The 21,341-nt window shown below is 47.0% G+C and overlaps 4 protein-coding genes across 4 annotated transcripts; 3 read left to right on the top strand and 1 right to left on the bottom strand.

Annotated features, from left to right (window-relative positions):
• Positions 1-482: 482 nt before the first annotated feature.
• Positions 483-1,687, bottom strand: F4822DRAFT_404998 (uncharacterized protein). Its single transcript, XM_051458259.1, has 2 exons — positions 998-1,687; positions 483-942 (listed from the first exon to the last, which is right to left on the bottom strand). The coding sequence occupies exons 1-2, from the start codon at positions 1,039-1,041 to the stop codon at positions 762-764; spliced, it is 225 nt and encodes a 74-aa protein (XP_051314885.1). The 5' UTR covers positions 1,042-1,687; the 3' UTR covers positions 483-761.
• F4822DRAFT_404991 (uncharacterized protein) lies at positions 1,688-4,500 on the top strand. The gene is made up of 5 exons (XM_051458258.1): positions 1,688-2,131; positions 2,186-2,564; positions 2,733-3,048; positions 3,102-3,379; positions 3,429-4,500. The coding sequence occupies exons 1-5, from the start codon at positions 1,832-1,834 to the stop codon at positions 3,938-3,940; spliced, it is 1,785 nt and encodes a 594-aa protein (XP_051314884.1). The 5' UTR covers positions 1,688-1,831; the 3' UTR covers positions 3,941-4,500.
• Positions 4,501-6,357: 1,857 nt separating this feature from the next.
• On the top strand, positions 6,358-13,681 carry F4822DRAFT_404989 (uncharacterized protein). The gene is made up of 2 exons (XM_051458257.1): positions 6,358-12,533; positions 12,582-13,681. Exons 1-2 carry the CDS (start codon positions 7,061-7,063, stop codon positions 13,211-13,213), a joined length of 6,105 nt encoding a protein of 2,034 aa, XP_051314883.1. The 5' UTR covers positions 6,358-7,060; the 3' UTR covers positions 13,214-13,681.
• A 972-nt stretch (positions 13,682-14,653) lies between these two features.
• F4822DRAFT_404986 (uncharacterized protein) lies at positions 14,654-17,268 on the top strand. The gene has a single exon (XM_051458256.1). It carries the CDS (start codon positions 15,254-15,256, stop codon positions 16,838-16,840), a length of 1,587 nt encoding a protein of 528 aa, XP_051314882.1. The 5' UTR covers positions 14,654-15,253; the 3' UTR covers positions 16,841-17,268.
• The last annotated feature ends 4,073 nt before the right edge of the window (positions 17,269-21,341 follow it).

The following is a 21,341-nucleotide window of genomic DNA, read 5'->3' as shown; positions in this document are numbered from 1 at the left end:
CTAGGTAGACTTTTATGATGAATCTGCACTATACTGCGATCTCGTGATTTGTATCAATCATGTCCTAACGCCCGATACATCTTCAGGGCGTATAATTACAGGACATTTCGCTTGTGCTGAGTGAGCTGTAGCCGGCTGCAACCATTGATCATGTTGCACAAGACTGATAGGTCTATCCAATACTCCATTCCAACCCATTAAATAGCAACCGATGACAACAAACCCAAGCCTATGATAACGACCGTCGATCAGGTCCCGTGGTTTCTTAAATTGCTGCCCGAAATGCGGTTTCTCCAATGTCCGCGTCGCTGGCCGTGGGGCCGCGAAACCTATTGGTTGGGAAATTCGGCACCACGACAACAAACGACGGAGAGGGGCCGGGGCGACCTACCACATGCCAACACAATCCTCCGAGTGGGTTAAAAATCGAATGAAACAGCGTGTCGATGATATGCGTAAAATAAGAAAAAAGAGGATTCGGATGCATGAATGGATTTTCGTAAACGAAAAAAAGGGGCGGTGTGGGAAAGATTTCTAATGGTTATGTGTGTATTAGACCGCTCAGACCCAGACTAACAAATAAATCTGGGGGCCCCGAAAGGGATATATTAACAACCACTGCATCCCTATCTTCGTGCGCATTCGTTTTCCTTTCTCCTGTTTCTTCTTCAGGTTTTGTTTATTCCTAGTCTTGGTATCTTTCCCTCGTCTCTAATTATTACACCATATACGCCGAACCAATGCCCGCTTCTTTATGTTGACTACCGAGTGTCTCCTTTGGCTTGCTTTACTAGTGCATCTAATTGCTTCTCCTTCTGCTTCAAGAACGCCTTCATCTCTTCGTTAGACATAACATTGCCTTGGACAAGTCTATCCGTTGTTGTACTGGGGTGGCTGGCGAGGTAATGCTTCATCATCTCGGATGATCCTCCTTGACGGTTCCTGTCATACCATCATGTTAGCTGAAGGGGTCATATTCGGATATTTTCCCACTTACTCATCGCCGGAGACTTGGTTCGACTTGATGGTAGGTTGGGACATGGTAAGGTCCTTGGTCGCACAACGATGCTATTTTGGAATTTGGGTGATAGGATGTTGCCAAGATGCTGCGGTGGACTTCTGCAATTTGGAAAATTTTAAATCCCTGGGCAATTGAGTTGACAGAATATCAATTCGAGCTAAGTTCTTGTCAATCGCGAGAAATAAACTTGACGATATTTCTTTTTAGGATGCTGGTAGATACATTGCACTGACCGAGTCCCGCGTCTTCATTTTATGGACATGACCAACCCCCCGCGCCGAGGCGCGACAGCAACATTGAGGCTCCGTCCAAGTCATTTGCTCGAGTCATCTTGATCGCCTTTGAGTTTTCGATATACCTACAGAACCGATTCGGATGGTTTCCGCTCCGCGCGGTACGACCGGTATACAGTAGTGCACCGATCGGGAATTCGCGGTGCGAATTCCATAGTGCTGACCTCGCGAAGGCGTATCATGCACGATACTAGTAGGTCTCATCGCCCTGCGTCTTAGGGGTGCGGGATTCTAGGCAATCAGCATCGAGCACGTCGCTGCACCCGTGATTGGCAGATTCTCAGCCTGCGCATATCTCCACTTCGTTTTGCGCTTTTGCGCAGAATTGGCGAGGCATAAATATAGTCGTTTTCGGCTGAGGAGAGGGGGGAGATTTCTGGTGAATCCTTGAGATCCCAGCTCCCCCGCCTTTCTCATCACTCCTATTTTTCGAGAAAATATCAAAAATTTAATCAATGCTACATATACACGACTTTTGTTTCTTCAATGCCTCCGTGATGATTGGGTATCATACCACATGAGAGAAATGCTTCAAAGACCTCGGGATCTTGCAATTGCATATGTCCAATATCACCAATATCCGGCGAGTTCTATTGCAACACGGACGCAATCGGTCCCCAACTGCCATATCAACTCTTTTAACGCCTTCGAAAGCACTTGGAACGCAACTAAGGCAAGGCTTGTAGCCAAGTGGGAGAAGATCAACAACGCTCGTCGTGAGCATCGCCTCAAGCGAAGCATGGTCAAGAAATTGACCCCACTTAGGAGCACTGTCACAGAAATACATCTACTAGGACCGACAAGCGTTGGTGATTCGGTAAGACACCCACAAACAGAAAAAGAAAATCCGTCCTTACCATTACCACTTTAGCAGAATAGGGGAGCTAAGCCAGTAGCTTTCCCAGGCCAACTAGAAGCTGAGAACTCATTTGTTGAGAAGACCTCATCTATTAACGAAATCCCCAAGCGATGCCTGACTGAGTCGAACGTATGCATGGTAGAATTGAATACCCAAAACGACGGAACTAAGCTTGGGGAAATATCACAAGAGCAGTCGAAATCAGCCGGTCCTATGGATAGCGAAAGGAAGGCAAGCGCTGCTCAAGGACTCAGCCATTGCCAACTCGACCATAAAGGTGAGAGAAAACTGACGCCAGATCAGTACGTGGCCATTAAGAAACAAGAAGCTGTTGCGCTTGTGATGGCTCACTTCAACCGCTGGTTAAATAAGAGACTTGAGATTATTTCCTGGTCAGTATAATCATACCATTCGTGGCGGTCTGCTATGATCGCCGTTTTGTCATTTTGAACGTAAGCTGATGTGCGTATAGTACGTCAGACAATGATCTCTTATTTCGCTTCTATTTTCTTTATCCACTTATAGTATCAATTTGTTGCAGTATGCTAACATTGAGAAGATGCGTATGAAGCTTCTGAGGCTTCGGGAAACTCCGTTAATAACTCTGGTAGCGTGGGGTCTGGAAGTGGTGACGCCGGACAGGGCCGATCGACTCGTTCAACTCGAGCGAAACGCCGACTGGGTGGGGATGATCAAGATAATTCTTCAGCTGGAGGCAATGAAGGTGACCCGAGTAGGGGTGGCAATAAGCGGGCCAAGAAGGACATAGAGCCGGATCGCAAATTTGCTTGCCCCTTTTATAAGCATGACCCAAAGACACACAGCAAACATCGTAGCTGTGCTGGGCCGGGCTGGGCATCGTTACATCGTCTTAAGTAGGTATCCTAGTACACCAACTAATATTGCTGTGTACTGATGATTGCAATAGGGAACACCTATATCGCGCACATCGTTTACCGAAATATACCTGCCCGAGGTGCAGCGAACCTTTCGAAGATGCTCAGGATTTAGCTGATCATATTCGAGCGGACGTGCCTTGTGAGAAGCTAGACGTCGTCCCAGCCTTCCAAGGAATTGACGAGGCTACTGAAGCTAAGTTAAAGATGCGGAAGAAGAATTGCCCGGAAAAAACCGACGAACAGAGATGGAGGGATATCTACATGATTTTGTTCCCTGGCGCTAATATCCAGGCGATACCATCTCCGTGTAAGTTAATTCAAGTTGCGATGGTATGAAGTCGCTAACTAGGTTGAAGATTACGACAGCAATGACTCTCAGAGGTACTCGAAGAACATCGAGCAGTGGAGAAAGGTCAGGAAGCGGATGGAAAACGAGCTTCCCGATCTTGTGCAGAAGAAGGTTGAAAGGTCTTTCGAGAAGGTGGAAGTTGAAGTGCTAAACCAGTTGCCTAACATTATTCGAGATGGCCTATTTGAGTTCTTCAAGGACTTGCCGCGTGATGATCGGTCGGCGTCGGCTACTCCAGCTGTAACTCCGAGGGCCCATACACCCAGCTTCCCTGTTATCGAGGAACAACCTGCCGCAGCGACTGACGAAGTTAAGGACATTTCCCTAGACCTCTCACAATGGCTCGAGCCTGATATGTCATTCTTCGGTGGATTCGAAGAAGTTAACTTTACCGACTTTCCGTATACCTCATGTGAATTTGCGAACTCAGCCGAGTGTCGGTTGTATGACAGGGAATCAGACTCGGGCTATGCTTCGACCATCGCCGGAAGAGATGGTGCCGTAGAGACGGAGACCTAGGGTTTTGTTTTCCTATTGGTTGATGTAGAGTTGGATAGCTGTGCTTCCACTCCTATTTACAGCTCGTTTCCCATGGGTTCACTATTGCGATGACGTGTTGAATGAGTATATGAAGTTAATTGGTTAACAGTGTGTTGTCCAGCTTTACGTTTTTATGCATGAATTTATCATATCACTTGAATAAATTCATCTGATGTTGTTATTAACTTGCCGGTTCGCTTAAGACCGAGTAGGTACTCGAATACGAAATATGTGAAAGTTTAATGCGTTTATGATTTCGAAGATGACGCGTGTCTTTGGTTATACTGTCTTTAAATACTAAAATCATAGTTAGACTTAGGAGCGAAGTCGTCTGTTTATAGTCCCTGGTGGGGTGATTTTCCGTGCTGGAACAAGGCGTGTACTCAGTTGAGAATCTGGCTGTGTATTATATACGGTTGCTGGCGTTGGCCTAAATTCGATAAGTTTAGACATTTGAATTGTTTAGATGAATGTTCAACTTTTGATGTTTTTCGACGTGATGAATTGCAACTGGTCAAGAATAATAATGATAATTGTTGCGGGATTCGTAAGATGCTCGATGATCATGATTTCTCACTGTTCCTGTGTTCATCTCGGTACTTATCGGGGTACGCTACTGCAGTACATCAAGATCGCCTGGTACCTGTAAGCTATCGTCATCGTATGCGCCTATCGGCATGAGAATGAGCTCTTGGTAAAGCCTATCGGTACCAACCAGAACTCAACTACCCCACGGTACACGGAAGTTCGGCTCTGACTGTACTGTACAGCACCTGGCCGGCAAGGAAGGGCCTGCATATTGGCCACTGCGGGGAATTGGATCTTTGGTTTTCTTCACTTGAGGTACCTGAGCGAGTATGTGGCTTATTGGATCGGTCGTTTTCCGAGCAAGATTTCGTCCAACATCTACTGAAAATGGACGGACTTGTGATCAGCAGTAGCCATATGCGAATCGGAGATCAAGGTCATAGCGTTATTGTGTTGTTGATATGTCGAAATTCGAGAACAAAAAAACCTGTAATTTAGAAATATCGATAGGTAGGTTAGGCCGGATGGTAGACTGGTTAGTATACAAGAACCCTGATTCTATGATGGATGTGAGATATGATATGAGAACTCATATCGAATCTTCAGCTAATGACTATGATAGCAAAAGACCAGTAGACCGGTAAAATGAAAGTGAGAACAAAATCCCAGGCCGTTCAAATTGATGTAGGCATGATGGCTTCAATGTATGAGTGATATGCTCGGGGAAGCCTTGTATTGAAAATTGGACTGGCTGAAATACCTCCCAATGATATGGTCATGTTTAGGTGTGCCTATCAATGGTTGATCAAGGTGTTTTACCTGTCTGTTCAAAGTTAGAAAGGAGAGAATCGATCGGCGACCTAATGCATGATTCACATGTTGGGAACATTATGCTTTTGTGATGTTGTCAAGATTATGCAATGTTGAACAAGACGACACAACGGGTATAACGACACAAGGGAGAGAGAAAGGATGAGAAATATCAAAAAGGGATAGAGGATGAAATGAGATGAAAAATAGAGACGATTGTCGCCTAGGAAATTTGAATGCGTCTTGAATAATTCTCCATATGGGTTTGCCAAGGCCGGTAGCTTCGTAGCTCTAAATGAAGTTCGCATGCGAAAGTGGTACTATGGGATGGTTGGCACATGTCAAGATATCTTGGGTCTTGGGTCTTGGGAGTGTTCCAGTATTTGTTGTGTTCAGTGGGAATGGAATAATTAATTATTACCTAGTTGGAGAAGGTTCAAAAGTTGGAAGAATTGATCCCGCAGCGCCCGCCTAATTCATCTGCCATGTGGGTTTTTGATACGATACATATATGTACATGTCAAGTACCTGGAACGTGCGCATTAACCCATTTAACTGAGATATCTCAAGCCAAGGGGGAAGCTAAGCAAGCTAAGGAATACATAGATACACCGCTAAAGCCACGCTGACTTGTATTGTCGCATCTAAAACGAACCTCTCTAAGCCGTATGAAGCATTAGCTCACTACTTAGGTACTTGAACTGTAGCCTAATTGCCCAATTGGACAATTCTCCAGGTCTTAAACTTTATCATCAGTGGCTCGATTCTCCTGCAACCCCCTGCAAGCTCATGGTCTTGTTTGCTCTTGTACCTTAAGTACCCTGGATAGCGTCAGGGGTTCGTCGACACACTAAATTTCTTAATTTTCTCAGTAATCTGTACCAGACCTTAGACTTTTTAGTACATTGAATAACCCCAACCCCTTGCCTGCTGTACAACATTTATGAGTCTTAATCAATTGTAGGCAGGTACGGTACCAAATCGTGGTATACTGAGGTAGTAATCGACGAGACTATTGGATGGTGGACTCGAACCAAATAATCAAGCAGATGCGGTAGCAACCCCCCTTGTCAAACTTTGTTAATTTTTTTTTTCTTAGTATCAAAGTATTATCAAAGTTCTTCACTGCCTATACGAGAGATAAACCGTAGTACTTCAAGTACCCTATTGTGTGAATACCCTCTTTTTTAACCTTCTGCCGGTTTCTTCGTCTTAACCGTGTTTAACAAGTTTAACAAGTTTAACAACAAGCTTCGACTATCCGAACAATTACCTTCCTTCGTCAACCGTCATTCCATTTGTTTGATCTTTGATACCCCCCATCCTCTTCGCTCCTCTTTCCCATTCTCTCTAAACAATCTTTCTAATGATTTTGATTTGATTCTCTTTCCTCTAACCTGAACACATTTCTCTCCCCTACCCCAGCCGTTACAGACTTAGCTAGACTATCCACACTCACGATTTAGCGACGACTGGGTCTAAATCCAAATTCCTAAAACCACAACGGGAAAGATTCTGTATGAAACGGTCGTTCAAACTATCATTTTCCTTCCTTTCTAGGTCCACCCGCAACAAGCTCCCGCTTGTTCTTTAGTCACCCACAACGATAGAAACGAATCAATTCTTGTGATCCCATTCCTCCGTCGTCCGTCCGTATCCGCGCGCGAAGTTAGACCCCAACTACACACCCTTCTACTCTCTACCGCCTCATGCGGTTGACCGATCCGAAGCCACGCAGCCACGGTGCGACCACCCGTTCCAATGCCCTGGCAACCCTTGCCTCGTATCGCCTTCGCCGTCGCGACCTACCCCTTCGAGACCAAGAACGAAAATGAACTCCCCCTAGAGATCGGCGACGATTTATATATTATTGAAGAGTCATCCGATGGCCAATGGCTGCGGGGGTACCTGCTGGCGCCACCTTCACTTCTAGCAGGCCTTACTTCCGTCAAGGGCCAACCTCTCGAGGCTCGTGTTTTCTCTGGCATTTTTCCACGTAGTTGCGTCGAAATTCGCGAGGTGCTAGGTGACGATGAAAACTCGGACAATAGTAGCAATTACCAAGTCGACGACGATGCGCCACAAGTAGGTAGTGACTCTGGGAAGAGTGGAGTGGCTTCGAGCACCCGAAAATCATACCTTAGGGAGGTAGAGGGTGGAAGTAGGACACTTCGACAAAATGGTGCTATATTGGGTGGGACGGTTGCCCGCATACCCGAACTGAAGATACGCGAACCTGGTGCGCCCAAGCCGGCCGCGCCAGTTCCGATGCTTCGGCTAGGAGACGAGACCCCTACATCTACTATGGAACCTTTGATAGATGAGATCGCGTCGTGTCTGCGCGAGTGGCACTCCACAAATTTCCACGAGCTGCTACTTACCAGGCAGTATTCCAAGCTTGACAAGGTCTCGCAATTAATCCAAACCCTGGATCTATCAAGAAGGCAATTCCTCCATAACCTCCTTACGACCCGCGAGTACAATGCGCTTCGAGAAAAGACAGTTTGGGATCTAGTTAGGGGTAATAAGCTTTGTGGAGGAGAGGTCATAGTACGGGATCCTGAGGAAAGGGGTAGGGTTCTGACCGGTGACGACTCGGTGGTAGAAATTACCAAGTTGCAGTCGGTTATGAGCTTGTTGGACGAACCCCCGCAGCCACACGTTGAATTATCGGCGTTGCACCACTTGATGGTCGATATCAGGAGTTTTGCTGGCTCTTCCAATGAGCCGACGACGTTAGTGTTGTACCTTGTCAGCAAATCGGTTGGAGGAACTTTGACGACGCTTTCGGAAAGCTACATGATTGAGGTTCCGTCTGGTGGCACAATGGGTTATTTGACTAGGAATCCCCAGATGCGCACCCTTTTCACCGATCTTACTTCTGCTGATATCGGTGATGGGCCTTCTGCTGACTCGGAATTATACTTGATTGTCAAGGTCCGCTCGCCACAGCAAATCGTCATGGGCAAACCAATCTCAAGATCAGGATCATTTGGCCAACCCAATACGCCATTTTCGAAAGACAAGCCCCCTTCGTCCAGTGGTCCCAAGACTTCTAGGAGAAGTTTGATGTGGGGTACTACAAGGTCCGCATTCTCTCGAGGAGGCACGAAACTCGACGCCTTATCCGAACAGCCAGAAGAACGACCAAGAACGGATAATCTCGAGAGCAGAGATGGCGGGATGCCCCCTAGTACTGCGGGCTCGAGGGCACCACGACCATCTGTAGATGGACCACAGCCAACCCAGATGCTAGCGGATAGAATGGTGGGTATGGGTGTCCTAAGTCTAAATTCGATCATGAAACAAGACGAAGAATCGGAACACGTAGTGACGGTCTGGTCACCCTCTGCGAAATTCACCGCTGAAAAATACGATACCGCGGAAGGATGGGATGGTCTAGTTCGCGATCTCTTGGAAAGCAAGTCGGGTCACTACGAAAAATCTAGAAGGGCAGAACGGTTACAAATACACCTCAAAGCTTTCAATAGTCCCGATGCAGATGCTCTTATCAAGGCGACGCCTACTTTGCTTGCCGGTATTAGCAAAACTAGCAAGATGGGATTCTCCGGTGCCCCGACAAAACCCCGATCCGACATCTACGTGACCGTTAACGAAGCTCTCTTGGCTCGACAAAACTTGATTTCTCGCTTCGGAGCTAGTGCCACGACTTTATCAAGTAATGTACATGGCACAAATTTAATGGTTTCTCTAGAGGTACGGCGGCAATCAGGAGAACGCATTGAAGACTGCATATACCCTTCCTCAAATCTAGAACCTCTCACAACATGGCGTTCGTTTGCTGTGGAGCGCGGTGAGCATTGGGACCAGACCCTTCGCCTTTCGCTTTTGCCCTCCGACGTCAGCGTGGCTCATGTTGTATTCACTGTTTCTGACTTACCCGGCACGCCTTTTGCAATTGCTTATATGCCACTATGGGACCAGCAAGCATTTTTGGGTGACGGCCCACATTCTTTACTTCTCTATAAGTTGGACGAGTATACACAAACTGCACAAGCTGGTACCGCTGGCCGGGGTGGATACCTTTCTCTTCCTTGGGGTGCCCGTAGTGACTCGAGCGAAGTCACCGGCCCACTTGCTACCCTTCGGATTGAGACGTATCTTTGTAGTACAAGATTTTCTCAGGACCGAATAGTCCTTGGTCTGCTCAAATGGAAAGAAGGTCCACGGGATGAAATTCCGTCACTATTGAAACAGTTAATATTCGTACCCGAGATTGAGGTAGTGAAACTGCTAAGCGATGTTCTGGACGCACTTTTTGGTATTCTAGTTGAGTATCAGGGAAACGATGAATACGAGGACCTTGTTTTCACCGCTCTCGTCCGCGTACTCGGAATAGTGCACGACCGCCGATTCAACCTCGGTCCTCTGGTTGACCACTATGCGGAGAGCAAGTTCAACTATCCTTTCGCGACGCCCTGCCTCGTACGATCTTTTACACGATTGTTAACGAAGCCAACGGAGTCAGAGACTGCCCGAAAGTTGCGAGCCACTCTCAAAGTTGTACGTCATATTCTCAAGTTCATCACGCATGCAAGAGGCCAGCAGAAGGTTAAAGAGGCTGGGATCGGTATCACGGGTAGCACTGCTGGCTTTACTCGACATCTACAAAGCATCTTCAAAGCCCTTGATTCAATGATGAGAAGTACTGCGCCTGTTTTGGTCGGCAGTCAGACGTTAGCTGTACAACATTTCCATACCTGGCTACCAGAACTCACCGGATTGCTTACGACTGAAGAAATACTTCACATTGCCATTGACTTTATGGACTCATGCGCCTTGGTCAAGGGTAAGCTCGTATTATACAAGCTTGTTCTAATCATTAATTACTCCAAATTGGATCTTTTCGCTGGCCCAGAACAACGTTCTGCCCTCAGCGCAAATACAGTGAGATGGATCGCACCTCATTGGGGACGAGTAGATGAGGTTACAGAGCAATGGAAGGAACAAGTTCGTCTCTGCTGCTCGGTACTTGCTAGCCAAGTTGATCATCTTAACTCCGAAATCCCTGATTACATACCGAAGATTGTTGGCTCCTACTTGTCTATACAAGCTACAGAGCTGAAACCCAAGAACCGATTCTCACTTCTCTTCCCTACCACATATCCCTTCCCAAGCAAACAAATACCCGGAGAAGCTGTACAGTTTGACGAAGCTTTGATCGAATTGTCGGCTATCCTATCTGCGCTTTCGAACTCACCAAATGGAATGCAACTTGAGCTAGCTGCGGAGGACCTTACGACTCTTCTCAAAAATACCCTTACCGTATATATGAGTATCCTACAAGGCGAAGCTTTCCCATCAAGTTGGCTTAGCGTGTACATATACCACCATAAATCCACTATGAGGACGCTACAATATCTTGCGAGTATTTTGCTAGAATCATTTCTACCGCATCCCGATGAAGCTGAAGACTTTGATACGGAGCTATGGCGAATGTTTTTCTCTACAATGCTGAAGCTTGTTGGTAGTGGGCACCTAGCACTAGAAACATTCTCAGAACAGAAACGGCGAGCGGTTTGGAAGATCGCGGGCGATGTCAGAGAACATGGTGCCGAATTATTACGAAGGACTTGGGAAGCCATCGGCTGGGAAACTAGTCCCGACGAGAGAACACGATATGGCTTAACGAAGATGGGAGGTTACCAAGTCCAATACGTGCCTACACTCGTTGGTCCTATAGTTGAGCTTTGCCTAAGTGTTCATGAGGGATTAAGGAGAATGGCCGTCGAAGTTCTCCAAACCATGATTGTTAGCGAGTGGACACTGAGCGAAGATCTTTCCGTCATCCAGACCGAGATGATTGATTGCCTAGATGGGTTCTTCAAAGACAAAACTATGACGGAGAGTATTTTACAAAAGCTGTTCGTCAGCGAGCTTCTTGAACGGTTCGAACCACTTTCGCAAATCCCCGGGGACCCACTATACACAGCTCTAAGGAGTTTGATCGAAACTATCGCGGAATTCCTGGATCTTCTTGTCGCCGTCCACAGTGGTGACATCACAAGCGAGGCTTCTCATCTAATCAACCGCCTGCAGCTTATGGAATTCCTCAGAGATATGCAGAAGGAGGAGATATTCATTCGATATGTCCATCAATTAGCAACGTTACAGTATGATGCTAGGAACCATACTGAAGCTGGATTGGCTCTTCGTCTCCATGCAGAGCTATACGATTGGGATCCTTCAAAGTTAACACCCGCCCTCCAAGATCCGGAGTTCCAAGAGCAGTCGCATTTCGAGCGTAAGGAGCGCATCTATTTCGACATGATCAAACATTTCGAAGATGGAGAAGCTTGGAGTAGTGCACTTGCCGCGTATAAGGAACTGCAAGTTCAATATGAGACCAATATCTTCGACTTTGCGAAACTCGCAAGAACTGAAAGGGCTATCGCGACCATATATGAAAAACTCGCAAAGGGCGATAAATTGGTGCCAAAATACTTCAAGGTTATCTACAAGGGTCTTGGATTCCCATTGAGCCTACGCGACAAAACATTCGTATATGAGGGAGCGCCTACTGAGCGTACATCGGCATTTACGGATCGTATGCAGGAACAATACCCAGCCGCTCAAATCCTTACGTCCAGTGACGTTGATAGCGAGGTTGAAGGTCAATACCTTGTCATTTCAGTTCTTAGCCCGCATCGTGACCTGAGTCACCAGGTCTTCCAACGTGCTCGAGTGCCACAACCTATCCGAGATTATCTCTTATCAGCTCATGCTCAAATGTTCTCGGTATCCTCTAAGCGTAGTACCACTGGTCCTGTCGATACACATTATGCTGAGAAGACCCTTTACACCACAGCTGAGCCCTTCCCGACAATACTGCGTCGCAGTGAGATTGTGGACGTGCGGACCATTCGGTTGACTGCTAAGGAAACGGCCCTTGAGCGTATCGTTCGAAAGACGCAAGAAATGACAACAGTTGAGAAAAGATTAGCCGAAGATGAAGACGAAGAGATCGCACAACTAATGGCAGACGCAATAAGCATATCGGTGAATCCTAACTCCGAAAGCAGCGTGGCCTGTTACCGCGAACTCATTCCTATTGCTCAATCCGAAGAGGATGAGGAACCGGAGTTAGACCAACAAGAAAACGCAATTAAGATGGCCCTTGTCGATCACGCAATTATGGTTAAAAGATGTTTGACAAGCTTCGCTCGAAGCTCGAATCCCGTCCTTTTGAAGGGCTACGAGGATTCGTATAAATGTAAGTTGTTTCTACTTGCCTGGTTTTACTCAGCTGACAATGATCCAGACTTCTTGTCTACATTCGCGCCAGAAATTGCCATATTTGCACCTACCCAGCCACCCCGCGATAATGGCTCGAACATGTCGTCGCCAACTTGGCAGTTGGCCCCCGCCGCCGAAAATACGCTTCCAGAAGCTAAGATGGGCGTTCCAATAGCAAGCCCCACCGGCGTAGTTGAGGAAGCGTCGGCGGCTCAGCCTATATCCATGAGACAACGGGGAACCCGATTGAGTTTCTTGGGTGGTAAGAAGAAAGAGTCGCAGCAATCAAATGGTGATGCGTCGAGCCTGCAGCAAGGAAAGGGCGATAGCGATTCTAATAGCCAAGTGAGCCGAGGCAAGGATAATCCAAATCGACGAAGCATCTTCCGCACTCAATCGAGCGATACCAATAACAGTGGAAATCCGTACGCTCAGCCGTTCCCGAATGGTATCGTGGATCCTACCACGCCCGATTGGGGGGTAGACCGATCACGAAAGAGTAAAGAGATAGTCGATGTCCTGGAAAGAGATCTTGATAGACCTAACGAAGGGGTAATGGGACTTAATGCAGTCAGAAAAAGGCTGAGTATCCTCAAGTTGGGAAAGAAGCCTAGCAAACCAAATGGCTTCATCATGGGTGGCGTGAATGAGGAGTAATGGGAGAAAACATTGGAGGATTTTGGGTTGCTACAACGAAAAAAATACAATGGACACTGGACAAGTGAGGTTATACCAAATTTGGTGGAGCAGGATAATGAATACCTAAGGTAGCTTGACGATCAAAACTGGCGTTCTGGACTATCATTTGGAGGGAGAGGCGAAGTAGGCGCCGGAATTGCTTGCTGTATCGAAGCCATTTACCCGCACTGACAGACTATTTAGGTCTTGCTTTCTTCGCGGTTACTATATTTTTCTTCTCCAATAAGGGCTGTTGCTGATGATGATCTCTATTTGGCCCATAGAGAATTTGTAGAGTTATACATTCTTGACAACGAGACTTCCGTTGTTATTTTCAATTCAAAAGGTGTCGGCAGGTGGTCGAGGTTATGATTTTATCTATGTTCTTTTACATGCACTGATGTATATATGGTGTTTAATTAATATTCGACATCTCGATGCCCTTTATTTTCGCATACATCAGTAATACCTAGTATAATTTGATCGTTGATTAATCGTTCGCTGGCCTATGGATTTTGGGTAGATCAGCGGTGTATATTATTTTCTCGCGATCTTCAGACCTCGCTGTATAACCATCCGCAAATTGACGGATAAGTGGTCTGTGATCTACAAACATTTAACTTACCATAGCACCGGACCATATGGACGGGTTTCCCTATTTTACACCGGATAATTAAAGAATAGTGTACCTTGCGAGGAACCGAAAGGAGAGAACACGGTCCTTTTCGGGGTTACCCATGGAAGGGTATAGTGGTGTATAGTCCAATTGCATCGCTGACCTTCCGCTACAGGAGACGATCGCTCGCTATAGTACCTAATGTAGGTAACTAGCATAAAAGTAATATACAGCGTGTCCCGACAGCATATACAGCAGCAATATCCCCTGTTCCTCCACTGTGGCGTAGTGTTTAGTTGTTGGTTTCCAATCGTAAATCTCGTGAAGAATCTCTACTTTTTCTTACCCAAAACTCGGAAAGATTCCCTCAAATGATGTCAATTTGGTCCTGCTTCTGTTTAATCTGCACTATCATATGACATAGTGTGTTTGGTTTGCTCCATGAAACATTCCAGGCCCTCTCTGCACGGGTAATTTAGGGCACTGAGTCCCCACGTAAGCACACCTAAGTAAGCATGGATCTCTCTTCCCGCTGGAGCTTGTTGTTCCTGTAGATCTTATCGTTGACCCCTGGAACATGGTCTAAAGTCTTACTAGTACCTTACTGATTCACGTTTGTGTGGACTAAGGTGCTAAGGATGCTACGCTAAAAGAGATACCGATTACCTGCGCGAAGTCGGGCTTTAGAGGCTCTGGTTGGGTAAGAACCTTCTAATTCGGCATGTTTTAGCTCAGGGGGGAGATGACCAATCCGGTACTTAACGCGATAGCTGGTTGTTTGCGACGGTGGCGCGGTACATATAGTCCATTTTATTAGGGGACCTCGGACGGGCAGCGAAGCAGTTGGCTGAACCCAAGCTGTCGATCCCGGTCCTATCCAGCGAATGAGAGCGGCGAGGTGCCCGAGATGGATATCTCCCGGCTTGGCGAAGTTTGGGGATAAGGATCCCTCATTCAGCACGCAAAATGTTTTTCCTTAGGTAAAGTAAAGGATGGATGAACAGAGTGTCTTGAAGGGGGGGATGTGGGAGGTAGCACAGATGGCTGAAGTTTTCCCTTCCGGCATTCCAATCTTTTTCTATTCGGTCTCTCTCTGGTCCTTTTTTTTCCCTTTTCTACTTTTATCTTCTTGTTTATCCATGTGGTATTCCCCCCCTTGATCGAAATTTCCTCCCTCCTACCTGCGTGTCCTTAATTGAAAACAAACCTACATACATCCATCATCTACCGGTCGGGGTGCCGGTTCAATAGATTGCTTACGTCGCCATTTTCATATAGAGGTTCAAGCAGCACGGTTCGAGAGCCACGATTCAGAGAGCTCCGGTAGAAGGCGCTCCCTAGGCAAAATCTCGACCAATATGCTTAGCAGAGCCTCTATGGTGCGGAGATAGTCACGCTGAACGATGATGCGAACCGTATCGAACCGGGTTTTACCCCTTGGCGCCCGCTACGTCTCTGTGCTATTAGCTGCCCTACTCGTCTACTACGTCATTCGTGAACCCCTCAACTCAGCTGTGAGTAATATATCAATAGGAGGGAAGGGCAATTTCTATACGACTGGTCCGGACAGCGATCAAGATGGTGTTCCTATTCTTGGCGGCGATAGTAAGTCGCGCTACGTAGGTCCCGCTGGCGCGGCGCAAGCTATCCGCGACAAAAATGAACAGCAAAGGCCAATGGGGGATAATGGTCATGCTATCGCCTACGTGAAGAAGTACAAGCCAGACCCGGAACCATATACACCAATTGGAGACCATTTTCCATTTCTCACACATTCCGAATCCCCACCGGCCGTCCTCGAAAATAACCTACCTCCGTTCCCCCACGTCGAAGAAGCAACACCGCTCCTTATCGGTTTCACAAGGAATTGGCCATTGTTACTACAATGCGTCAGTAGTTACATTGCAGCGGGTTGGCCGCCGGAGGATATATACGTGGTCGAGAACACGGGGGTATTCTATTCGAATAAGCGGGGTGAGCTGGAATTGCAGAATCCATTTTTCCTCAACCACACTGCGCTCGCCATTCTAGGAGTTAAGGTCATCACGACACCGACACTCCTCAGTTTTTCGCAGCTGCAAAATTTCTTCCTGCAGACAGCAATTGATCGCGAATGGCCCTTTTACTGGTGGAGTCATCAAGACGTGTTAGTCCTCAGCGACGAGGACGTAAAAAAGAATGATCGCGACCACGATTGGGACCACGATCCCTACGCGACCATCTACGAGCGTTGCGTGGGACTACTAAGGTACCTCAATGGCCCTGATATGCCGCCCTGGGCCACCCACTTCTTCGCCTTCGACCACCTCGCTCTCGTCAACCGCGATGCGTACCTCGACGCCGGCGCGTGGGATACAAATATTCCGTACTATTCCTCCGATTGCGATATGTACCTTCGCCTGCATTGGGCCGGGTACTGGCAACCGCAAAGCGAAGTCGGTCTGATTTTCGACGTCGCGACTGTGCTTGACGATATCTCAGCGCTGTTCCGCGTCCCTGGCGCCCATGCTACGTTCCAGGGCGATCCGGTATATGCGCTTGTGGCGGGCGGCGATGCGAGTTCTGAACAGGAACGCGCGCATCGCGAGGCGGAGCTTAAGCGTGAGCAGGATATGTGGCCGTGGGTCGATAAGGAGGGCGAGACTTTTGCGCATCTCGTGGAAGTCGCTGGGCGCATGCAGGATGCGAAATGGGCGGATGAAGGTATTAATCGCAACTCCTGGCAGGGAAGGCAGACGGGTGGTCAGTCTGATCCGTTTTATCGCGACCCTGAGGGCTTCGCGGCGGGTATTGAGACGTTGGTGGAGGCTGGACGCCGGGTTTTCGCTGATAAGTGGGGACATCGTGGGTGCGACTTGTTGTCGCTGGGTATTGAGGGTAAAGATGCTTGGCGCCTTGAGCGCGATTGGGATATTCATGAAGCTCCTGGAAATGAGGGCGGGAGCTGGGGTAAGGATTGGATGACGGGGGCTCTGGATCTAGCTCCCTAGGTTGCCTTCATACCTTCAACCTAGGTATAGAAATAGGTAAATGGATGTGAATGGAGGGGAGTCGGTAGATTTGAGCAAAACATATCGCTCGGTTATGAGGTGGCAGCGATTTTCAAAACTGCGTGTATATACTCTTCGGCGTTAGATGGACGGATTGGGAGCAGCGTCTCCCCTGGCGTTTCTGAGACGATTGATCTTTCAAAAGCGCTTGCGCGTATATATAAAGCTCATAGCAACGATACAATTGTAGATAATTTACTTATGATTTCGCTTTGCGATTTTTTGCCTAGGTTGAAGATGGGATTCATGTCGTGTAGATCTGCAAGACACCTGAAGAATCAATCATATACAGCTCCTGAGATCTACGATATTAATTGTCTTCATTATACATTAGGTATCATAGGTGCATTCGACCACTGAGACCTCCTACAACCGCTCATAGTTTGAATATTTCAACAGCCATAGCTGATAGGCTTGAGAGGTTATATTCAATTGCTTTTTTTCCATTTCGGTGACCAGGATTGACACACAACACGCCTACGATTTACTGGACATCGTCAATTGAAGCCACGAAAACATGTGATATCTAAACGTGGAAGGTCGGTCAAATAAAACTTGATCTACTCGGTCCGCTTTGCCTTGGCATTGAGATACTGTGCCTTACGCGCGTTCAAACCACCTGAACGAAGAGATAGATAAGGCTAATGATTCATCGAATATGGAAGTAGTAGAAGTAATATCGTCGAAGCTTGAACTTTGAATACAGATGAGATATTACTTACTATGGAGGTAGATATTCCTCGGGATGTCTCGGTGGTAAGATACCAGTCTGGTGCGAGCTTACGGACTTTAGGGAATTTAAGTAATGTCAGCGCTGTAAGGGATTCTTTAGCGATCCCTAAGCCCTATATTTAGTATTTCGTTAAGGCGCATGTGCCGCTGTAGCACATGGTTGTGATGCATGTCGCATCGATCAAGGTACTGTAGAAGGCCCGAATTTGGTGCTTCTCTCTGCACTGCAACGAGATCTTGCAACTAACCCTGCATAACTGAGATACTGATTTACGTAGGAATGCGGCATCAAGCATGTATGATGTGATAAGTTAGGCAGATACCTCTTGGACTTGCCCAGACCCATAAATCCGACCACGATGACTTCTGTCCTAAATGGTACTTTTGCAACTAATTGGCTATTACTTTCGAAGCTATTATCGCATCCAATAGGTCAACCTACAGTCAATCCTCATATCAGCACTTGATCGTGAAACTCACTTATGTAGTTTCTAGGCTTGGCATCACGGTCATATATTGGTGTCCCTCGTCATAGGTAACCCCAACTGGATCAAAATGGGCCTTCGAGCGGTTCAAACGAAGAACTCACGAAGAATTTCTTTACGATCACATATGGAGGGCCATTAGAACTCCAGCCTGTTAACTCGGTGGCTTAATTCGCGAGCACTGCAACTCCGAGCACCGTAAATTTCTGGGCCCTTTTCCAGCATGGGCGGGGTTCGAGCGCAATGCCCATTTCCCCAGTGGACGCCATCGAATGCTGGCTCCCGTCTTTTTAATCAATCGTAGAGGATTTCAATATAAAATTGAGATCGAATATTGAGACATGTGGAGGCAATGGCCATATCTTCGCGGGAGCACCGATGAGTAACTCCGGCTCATTGTTCTCGACCGCGTCGCATTGACGGTGGTTTATCTGATGCATATCAGCTCATCGCCGCTACAGTTCTTAGGTAGATGTAAATAAGAGCCAAAGAATATGAGGCGTAAATAAGACATAAGTAAGAGCATTGGAAATGTAGGATTGAGGTGGTCTTACATGATAGACTATTCTATCTTCCTTCGACAGACGGTAACACATTCTAGAGTGCGCCATGGTGCTCCACACTTCGTAGCCTGATACTGGCCATTTGCTTTCCAGTTGAAAGGACTTGGTAACAGTTGATAATTTTAGGACACATGGTGAAATTAGCTCTAAGCTGCATGGTGTTGATAGAGATTTAAGGGGCTTGGTTTGCTAAAATACGTACATTTGTGGAAGCCAAGCGCGAGGAGGCCGGAATATCAACACAGCCACCGGAACCGAGACATTCCCACATTTGACTTGGGCATTCCATGGCTATTATTGAATCTGACCGGAGGATCGTGATATTACGGTCTCTTCGCAGTAGGTAGGCTGTGGTGATGTTTGAATAGCACCTCGGTGGGTACGGGTTCTGGAGCTGCCGGATTTGAGGCACCCGTGCTACGGCTCACCAGCCTTTGTCTTTAGGAAGGAGTGCATGAATCCTCGGCGTCTGGGGTAAATCATAATTCTTGGGGTTTGAATCGGTTAGGAAACTCGCGACAAATCGTAGACAAGATCTCACGAATTCTATGAAATCATCGCATCAATGCTATAATATGACATTATATCACTGATTCCAAGGGAGAATACACTTAACTGATAGTTAAACGTTATAAGGGTTACTGATGACGATGACTTCATATTAGACACAAGCTATTGGCCATCCTTATTCGACCAGCGTTGCAGCATGTATGGGAGTTTGCTACCACTTCCAAGTTATTGGGGTTACACAACCGCATTCGGATGCAGCACTAGAAATGGCAACTCTGTGAGGGCCACACCATCTAGATTTGATCAATTGAAAATATTATGGTGGCAACAAAAGGCCAGGCCGAAATTCTCAATCGGGCATCAGCTGTGGCGGGAATAGTTGTGCATGCAAGAAGCTGATTTCAAACATATCGTGCCTCATTCGTGCGATGGGCTATGATGCGATAGATAAGAGTTGATGTTATTGAATCACGCATTCATACGCCAAACTGTGCATTGCGGTCGTAATCTCCGTCGTTGATACCTAAGGGAGTGGCTTAAGCTTGATCGAACGGACGATGTGGTTCGAATCATCACTTGGCAACGCTCTTGAATGAAGGATGGAGTCTCGAGATAGCAATATTCTCGAAGGTTATAACTCGTCCAAAAAGATAATTCTATTGGATCCAGCTTCCGAATTCGGTTTAACACCGGTTCTGAAGCTCAACTGGGTATGATCGCCTGGCTGAATAGTAGTCTGTAAGCCTATACTAATAACGCTTACTATGACCTGTTCCTCTAGCGACAACACTAGATGTAAGCAGTGTAGTGTAAGCGTGATCGCGGGGCACCTGGACTGTAGTAAAGGATACTGATCGTGGTCCACCCAGTTGGTGAAGAAGATTGGATCATCAGGGAACCTTTTTTATTTTCCCGACATGTGAATGAGATGTGAACAGTATAGAAGACAAAGTGGAAAAATTAAGGGGTCCAGAAGTCTGAAATTCCTTCATAATGGGTCAATGGCGTGATGTCATTGGACACGACACGGGCGACGATGCAACATTTTCAGCCATACAGTCGTGTGGAAATCAGATAAGGTTGGATGGGTTACAGGCATCGGAACCCTTGCACGGCAGAGAAAGCAAGTCCCTAGAAGCCGGTCGGGTGATGTTGAAGACCCGATTTGTTCGCATCGGTCCATATCGACAGGGTGCTATAGCTTTGCCGAGGTACCTTCAAGATCAAAAGTGCGTGGTAGAAATTAATTGTAAATGAAAGATACAAGTTTAATCCATTTGTCGGATCAGTGAAACCAATACGAACGTGCGTAGAGAGTCAAGGATTAAGCGGGGACTAGAGACCCCTGAGCTGATCGGCTCCTCCGCTACGATCAGCCCGATCTTGTAGGTACCTTTTCTATTTTCTGAGCTGACGTTTTAAGCCGGTCAGCTCGGAAAAGTCATCTCGGTACAGGTCGGATTTAAATAATCCTATAGTTCCTATCCAGGCCTAGAGAGCCCATCAACACTTGTATTATTACCTAGTCCAAATCCTGACCGAGTGATATGCCTAAGTACGTAGGTAGGTAGGTAAATGGGATTATACGCCTTATACCGTACGTTAGGATCGATGAGAATGACTTACTATCCAGCTCTGTATCGGGAACCTTGGCGGTCATGCCAAGTCTTCAACCACTCAACAGCCGTGGACCTCCTACCTCATATGATGGTTTTTATCGCGTAACAACTCTATTAAACTACCATTGCGATGGGGATTCTTGCTTCCCTTGTAACATCATCTGGCACTACATTACCCCTTTAGGTCTCATCCCGAGGGATGCGAATCTAGACAACCATGACCCGCCACGGGCAGAGAAGTCGGATCTTGGTGGCTACAGAGATAACGCTAGACGAACCCTCGAAATTCAGCTATCGAAAGTACCATGGGGAATATGTAGTAAGTAAATGCCTGTGAAGGAGGCGTCCTTCTTAGTACTCGACGCAGCGACATGGGGGGTCATTTGTTGCAAGCCAATGAGGATGTTACTCGTAACACCACAGGGATATAACCCAATGCTACCTGCCAAAGTGGTACCTCAGCCTCAACACTGCATTGGCTTGACTGAGTGTGTCGAACACCAACATCTCAGCCAATGCCTGTCCATTCTGC

Source organism: Hypoxylon trugodes, assembly GCF_022578975.1.
Source record: "Hypoxylon trugodes strain CBS 135444 unplaced genomic scaffold F4822scaffold_5, whole genome shotgun sequence".
Lineage (NCBI taxonomy): Eukaryota > Fungi > Ascomycota > Sordariomycetes > Xylariales > Hypoxylaceae > Hypoxylon > Hypoxylon trugodes.
The sequence above is the reverse complement of the archived record's forward strand: the minus strand, read 5'-3'. Positions and strand labels throughout refer to the sequence as shown.

What these genes read in the sequence shown, in the direction of transcription:
- F4822DRAFT_404998 (XM_051458259.1), bottom strand. Translation starts at nt 1,041, where the DNA reads ATGTCCCAACCTACCATCAAGTCGAACCAAGTCTCCGGCGATGA. An exon ending in AACCAAGTCTCCGGCGATGA is followed by an intron (nt 943 to 997) that starts GTAAGTGGGAAA and finishes ATGGTATGACAG; the next exon opens with GAACCGTCAAGGAGGATCAT.
- F4822DRAFT_404991 (XM_051458258.1), top strand. Translation starts at nt 1,832, where the DNA reads ATGAGAGAAATGCTTCAAAGACCTCGGGATCTTGCAATTGCATATGTC. An exon ending in CGACAAGCGTTGGTGATTCG is followed by an intron (nt 2,132 to 2,185) that starts GTAAGACACCCA and finishes TTACCACTTTAG; the next exon opens with CAGAATAGGGGAGCTAAGCC. An exon ending in CCAGGCGATACCATCTCCGT is followed by an intron (nt 3,380 to 3,428) that starts GTAAGTTAATTC and finishes ACTAGGTTGAAG; the next exon opens with ATTACGACAGCAATGACTCT.
- F4822DRAFT_404989 (XM_051458257.1), top strand. Translation starts at nt 7,061, where the DNA reads ATGCCCTGGCAACCCTTGCCTCGTATCGCCTTCGCCGTCGCGACCTAC. An exon ending in CTACGAGGATTCGTATAAAT is followed by an intron (nt 12,534 to 12,581) that starts GTAAGTTGTTTC and finishes ACAATGATCCAG; the next exon opens with ACTTCTTGTCTACATTCGCG.
- F4822DRAFT_404986 (XM_051458256.1), top strand. Translation starts at nt 15,254, where the DNA reads ATGATGCGAACCGTATCGAACCGGGTTTTACCCCTTGGCGCCCGCTAC.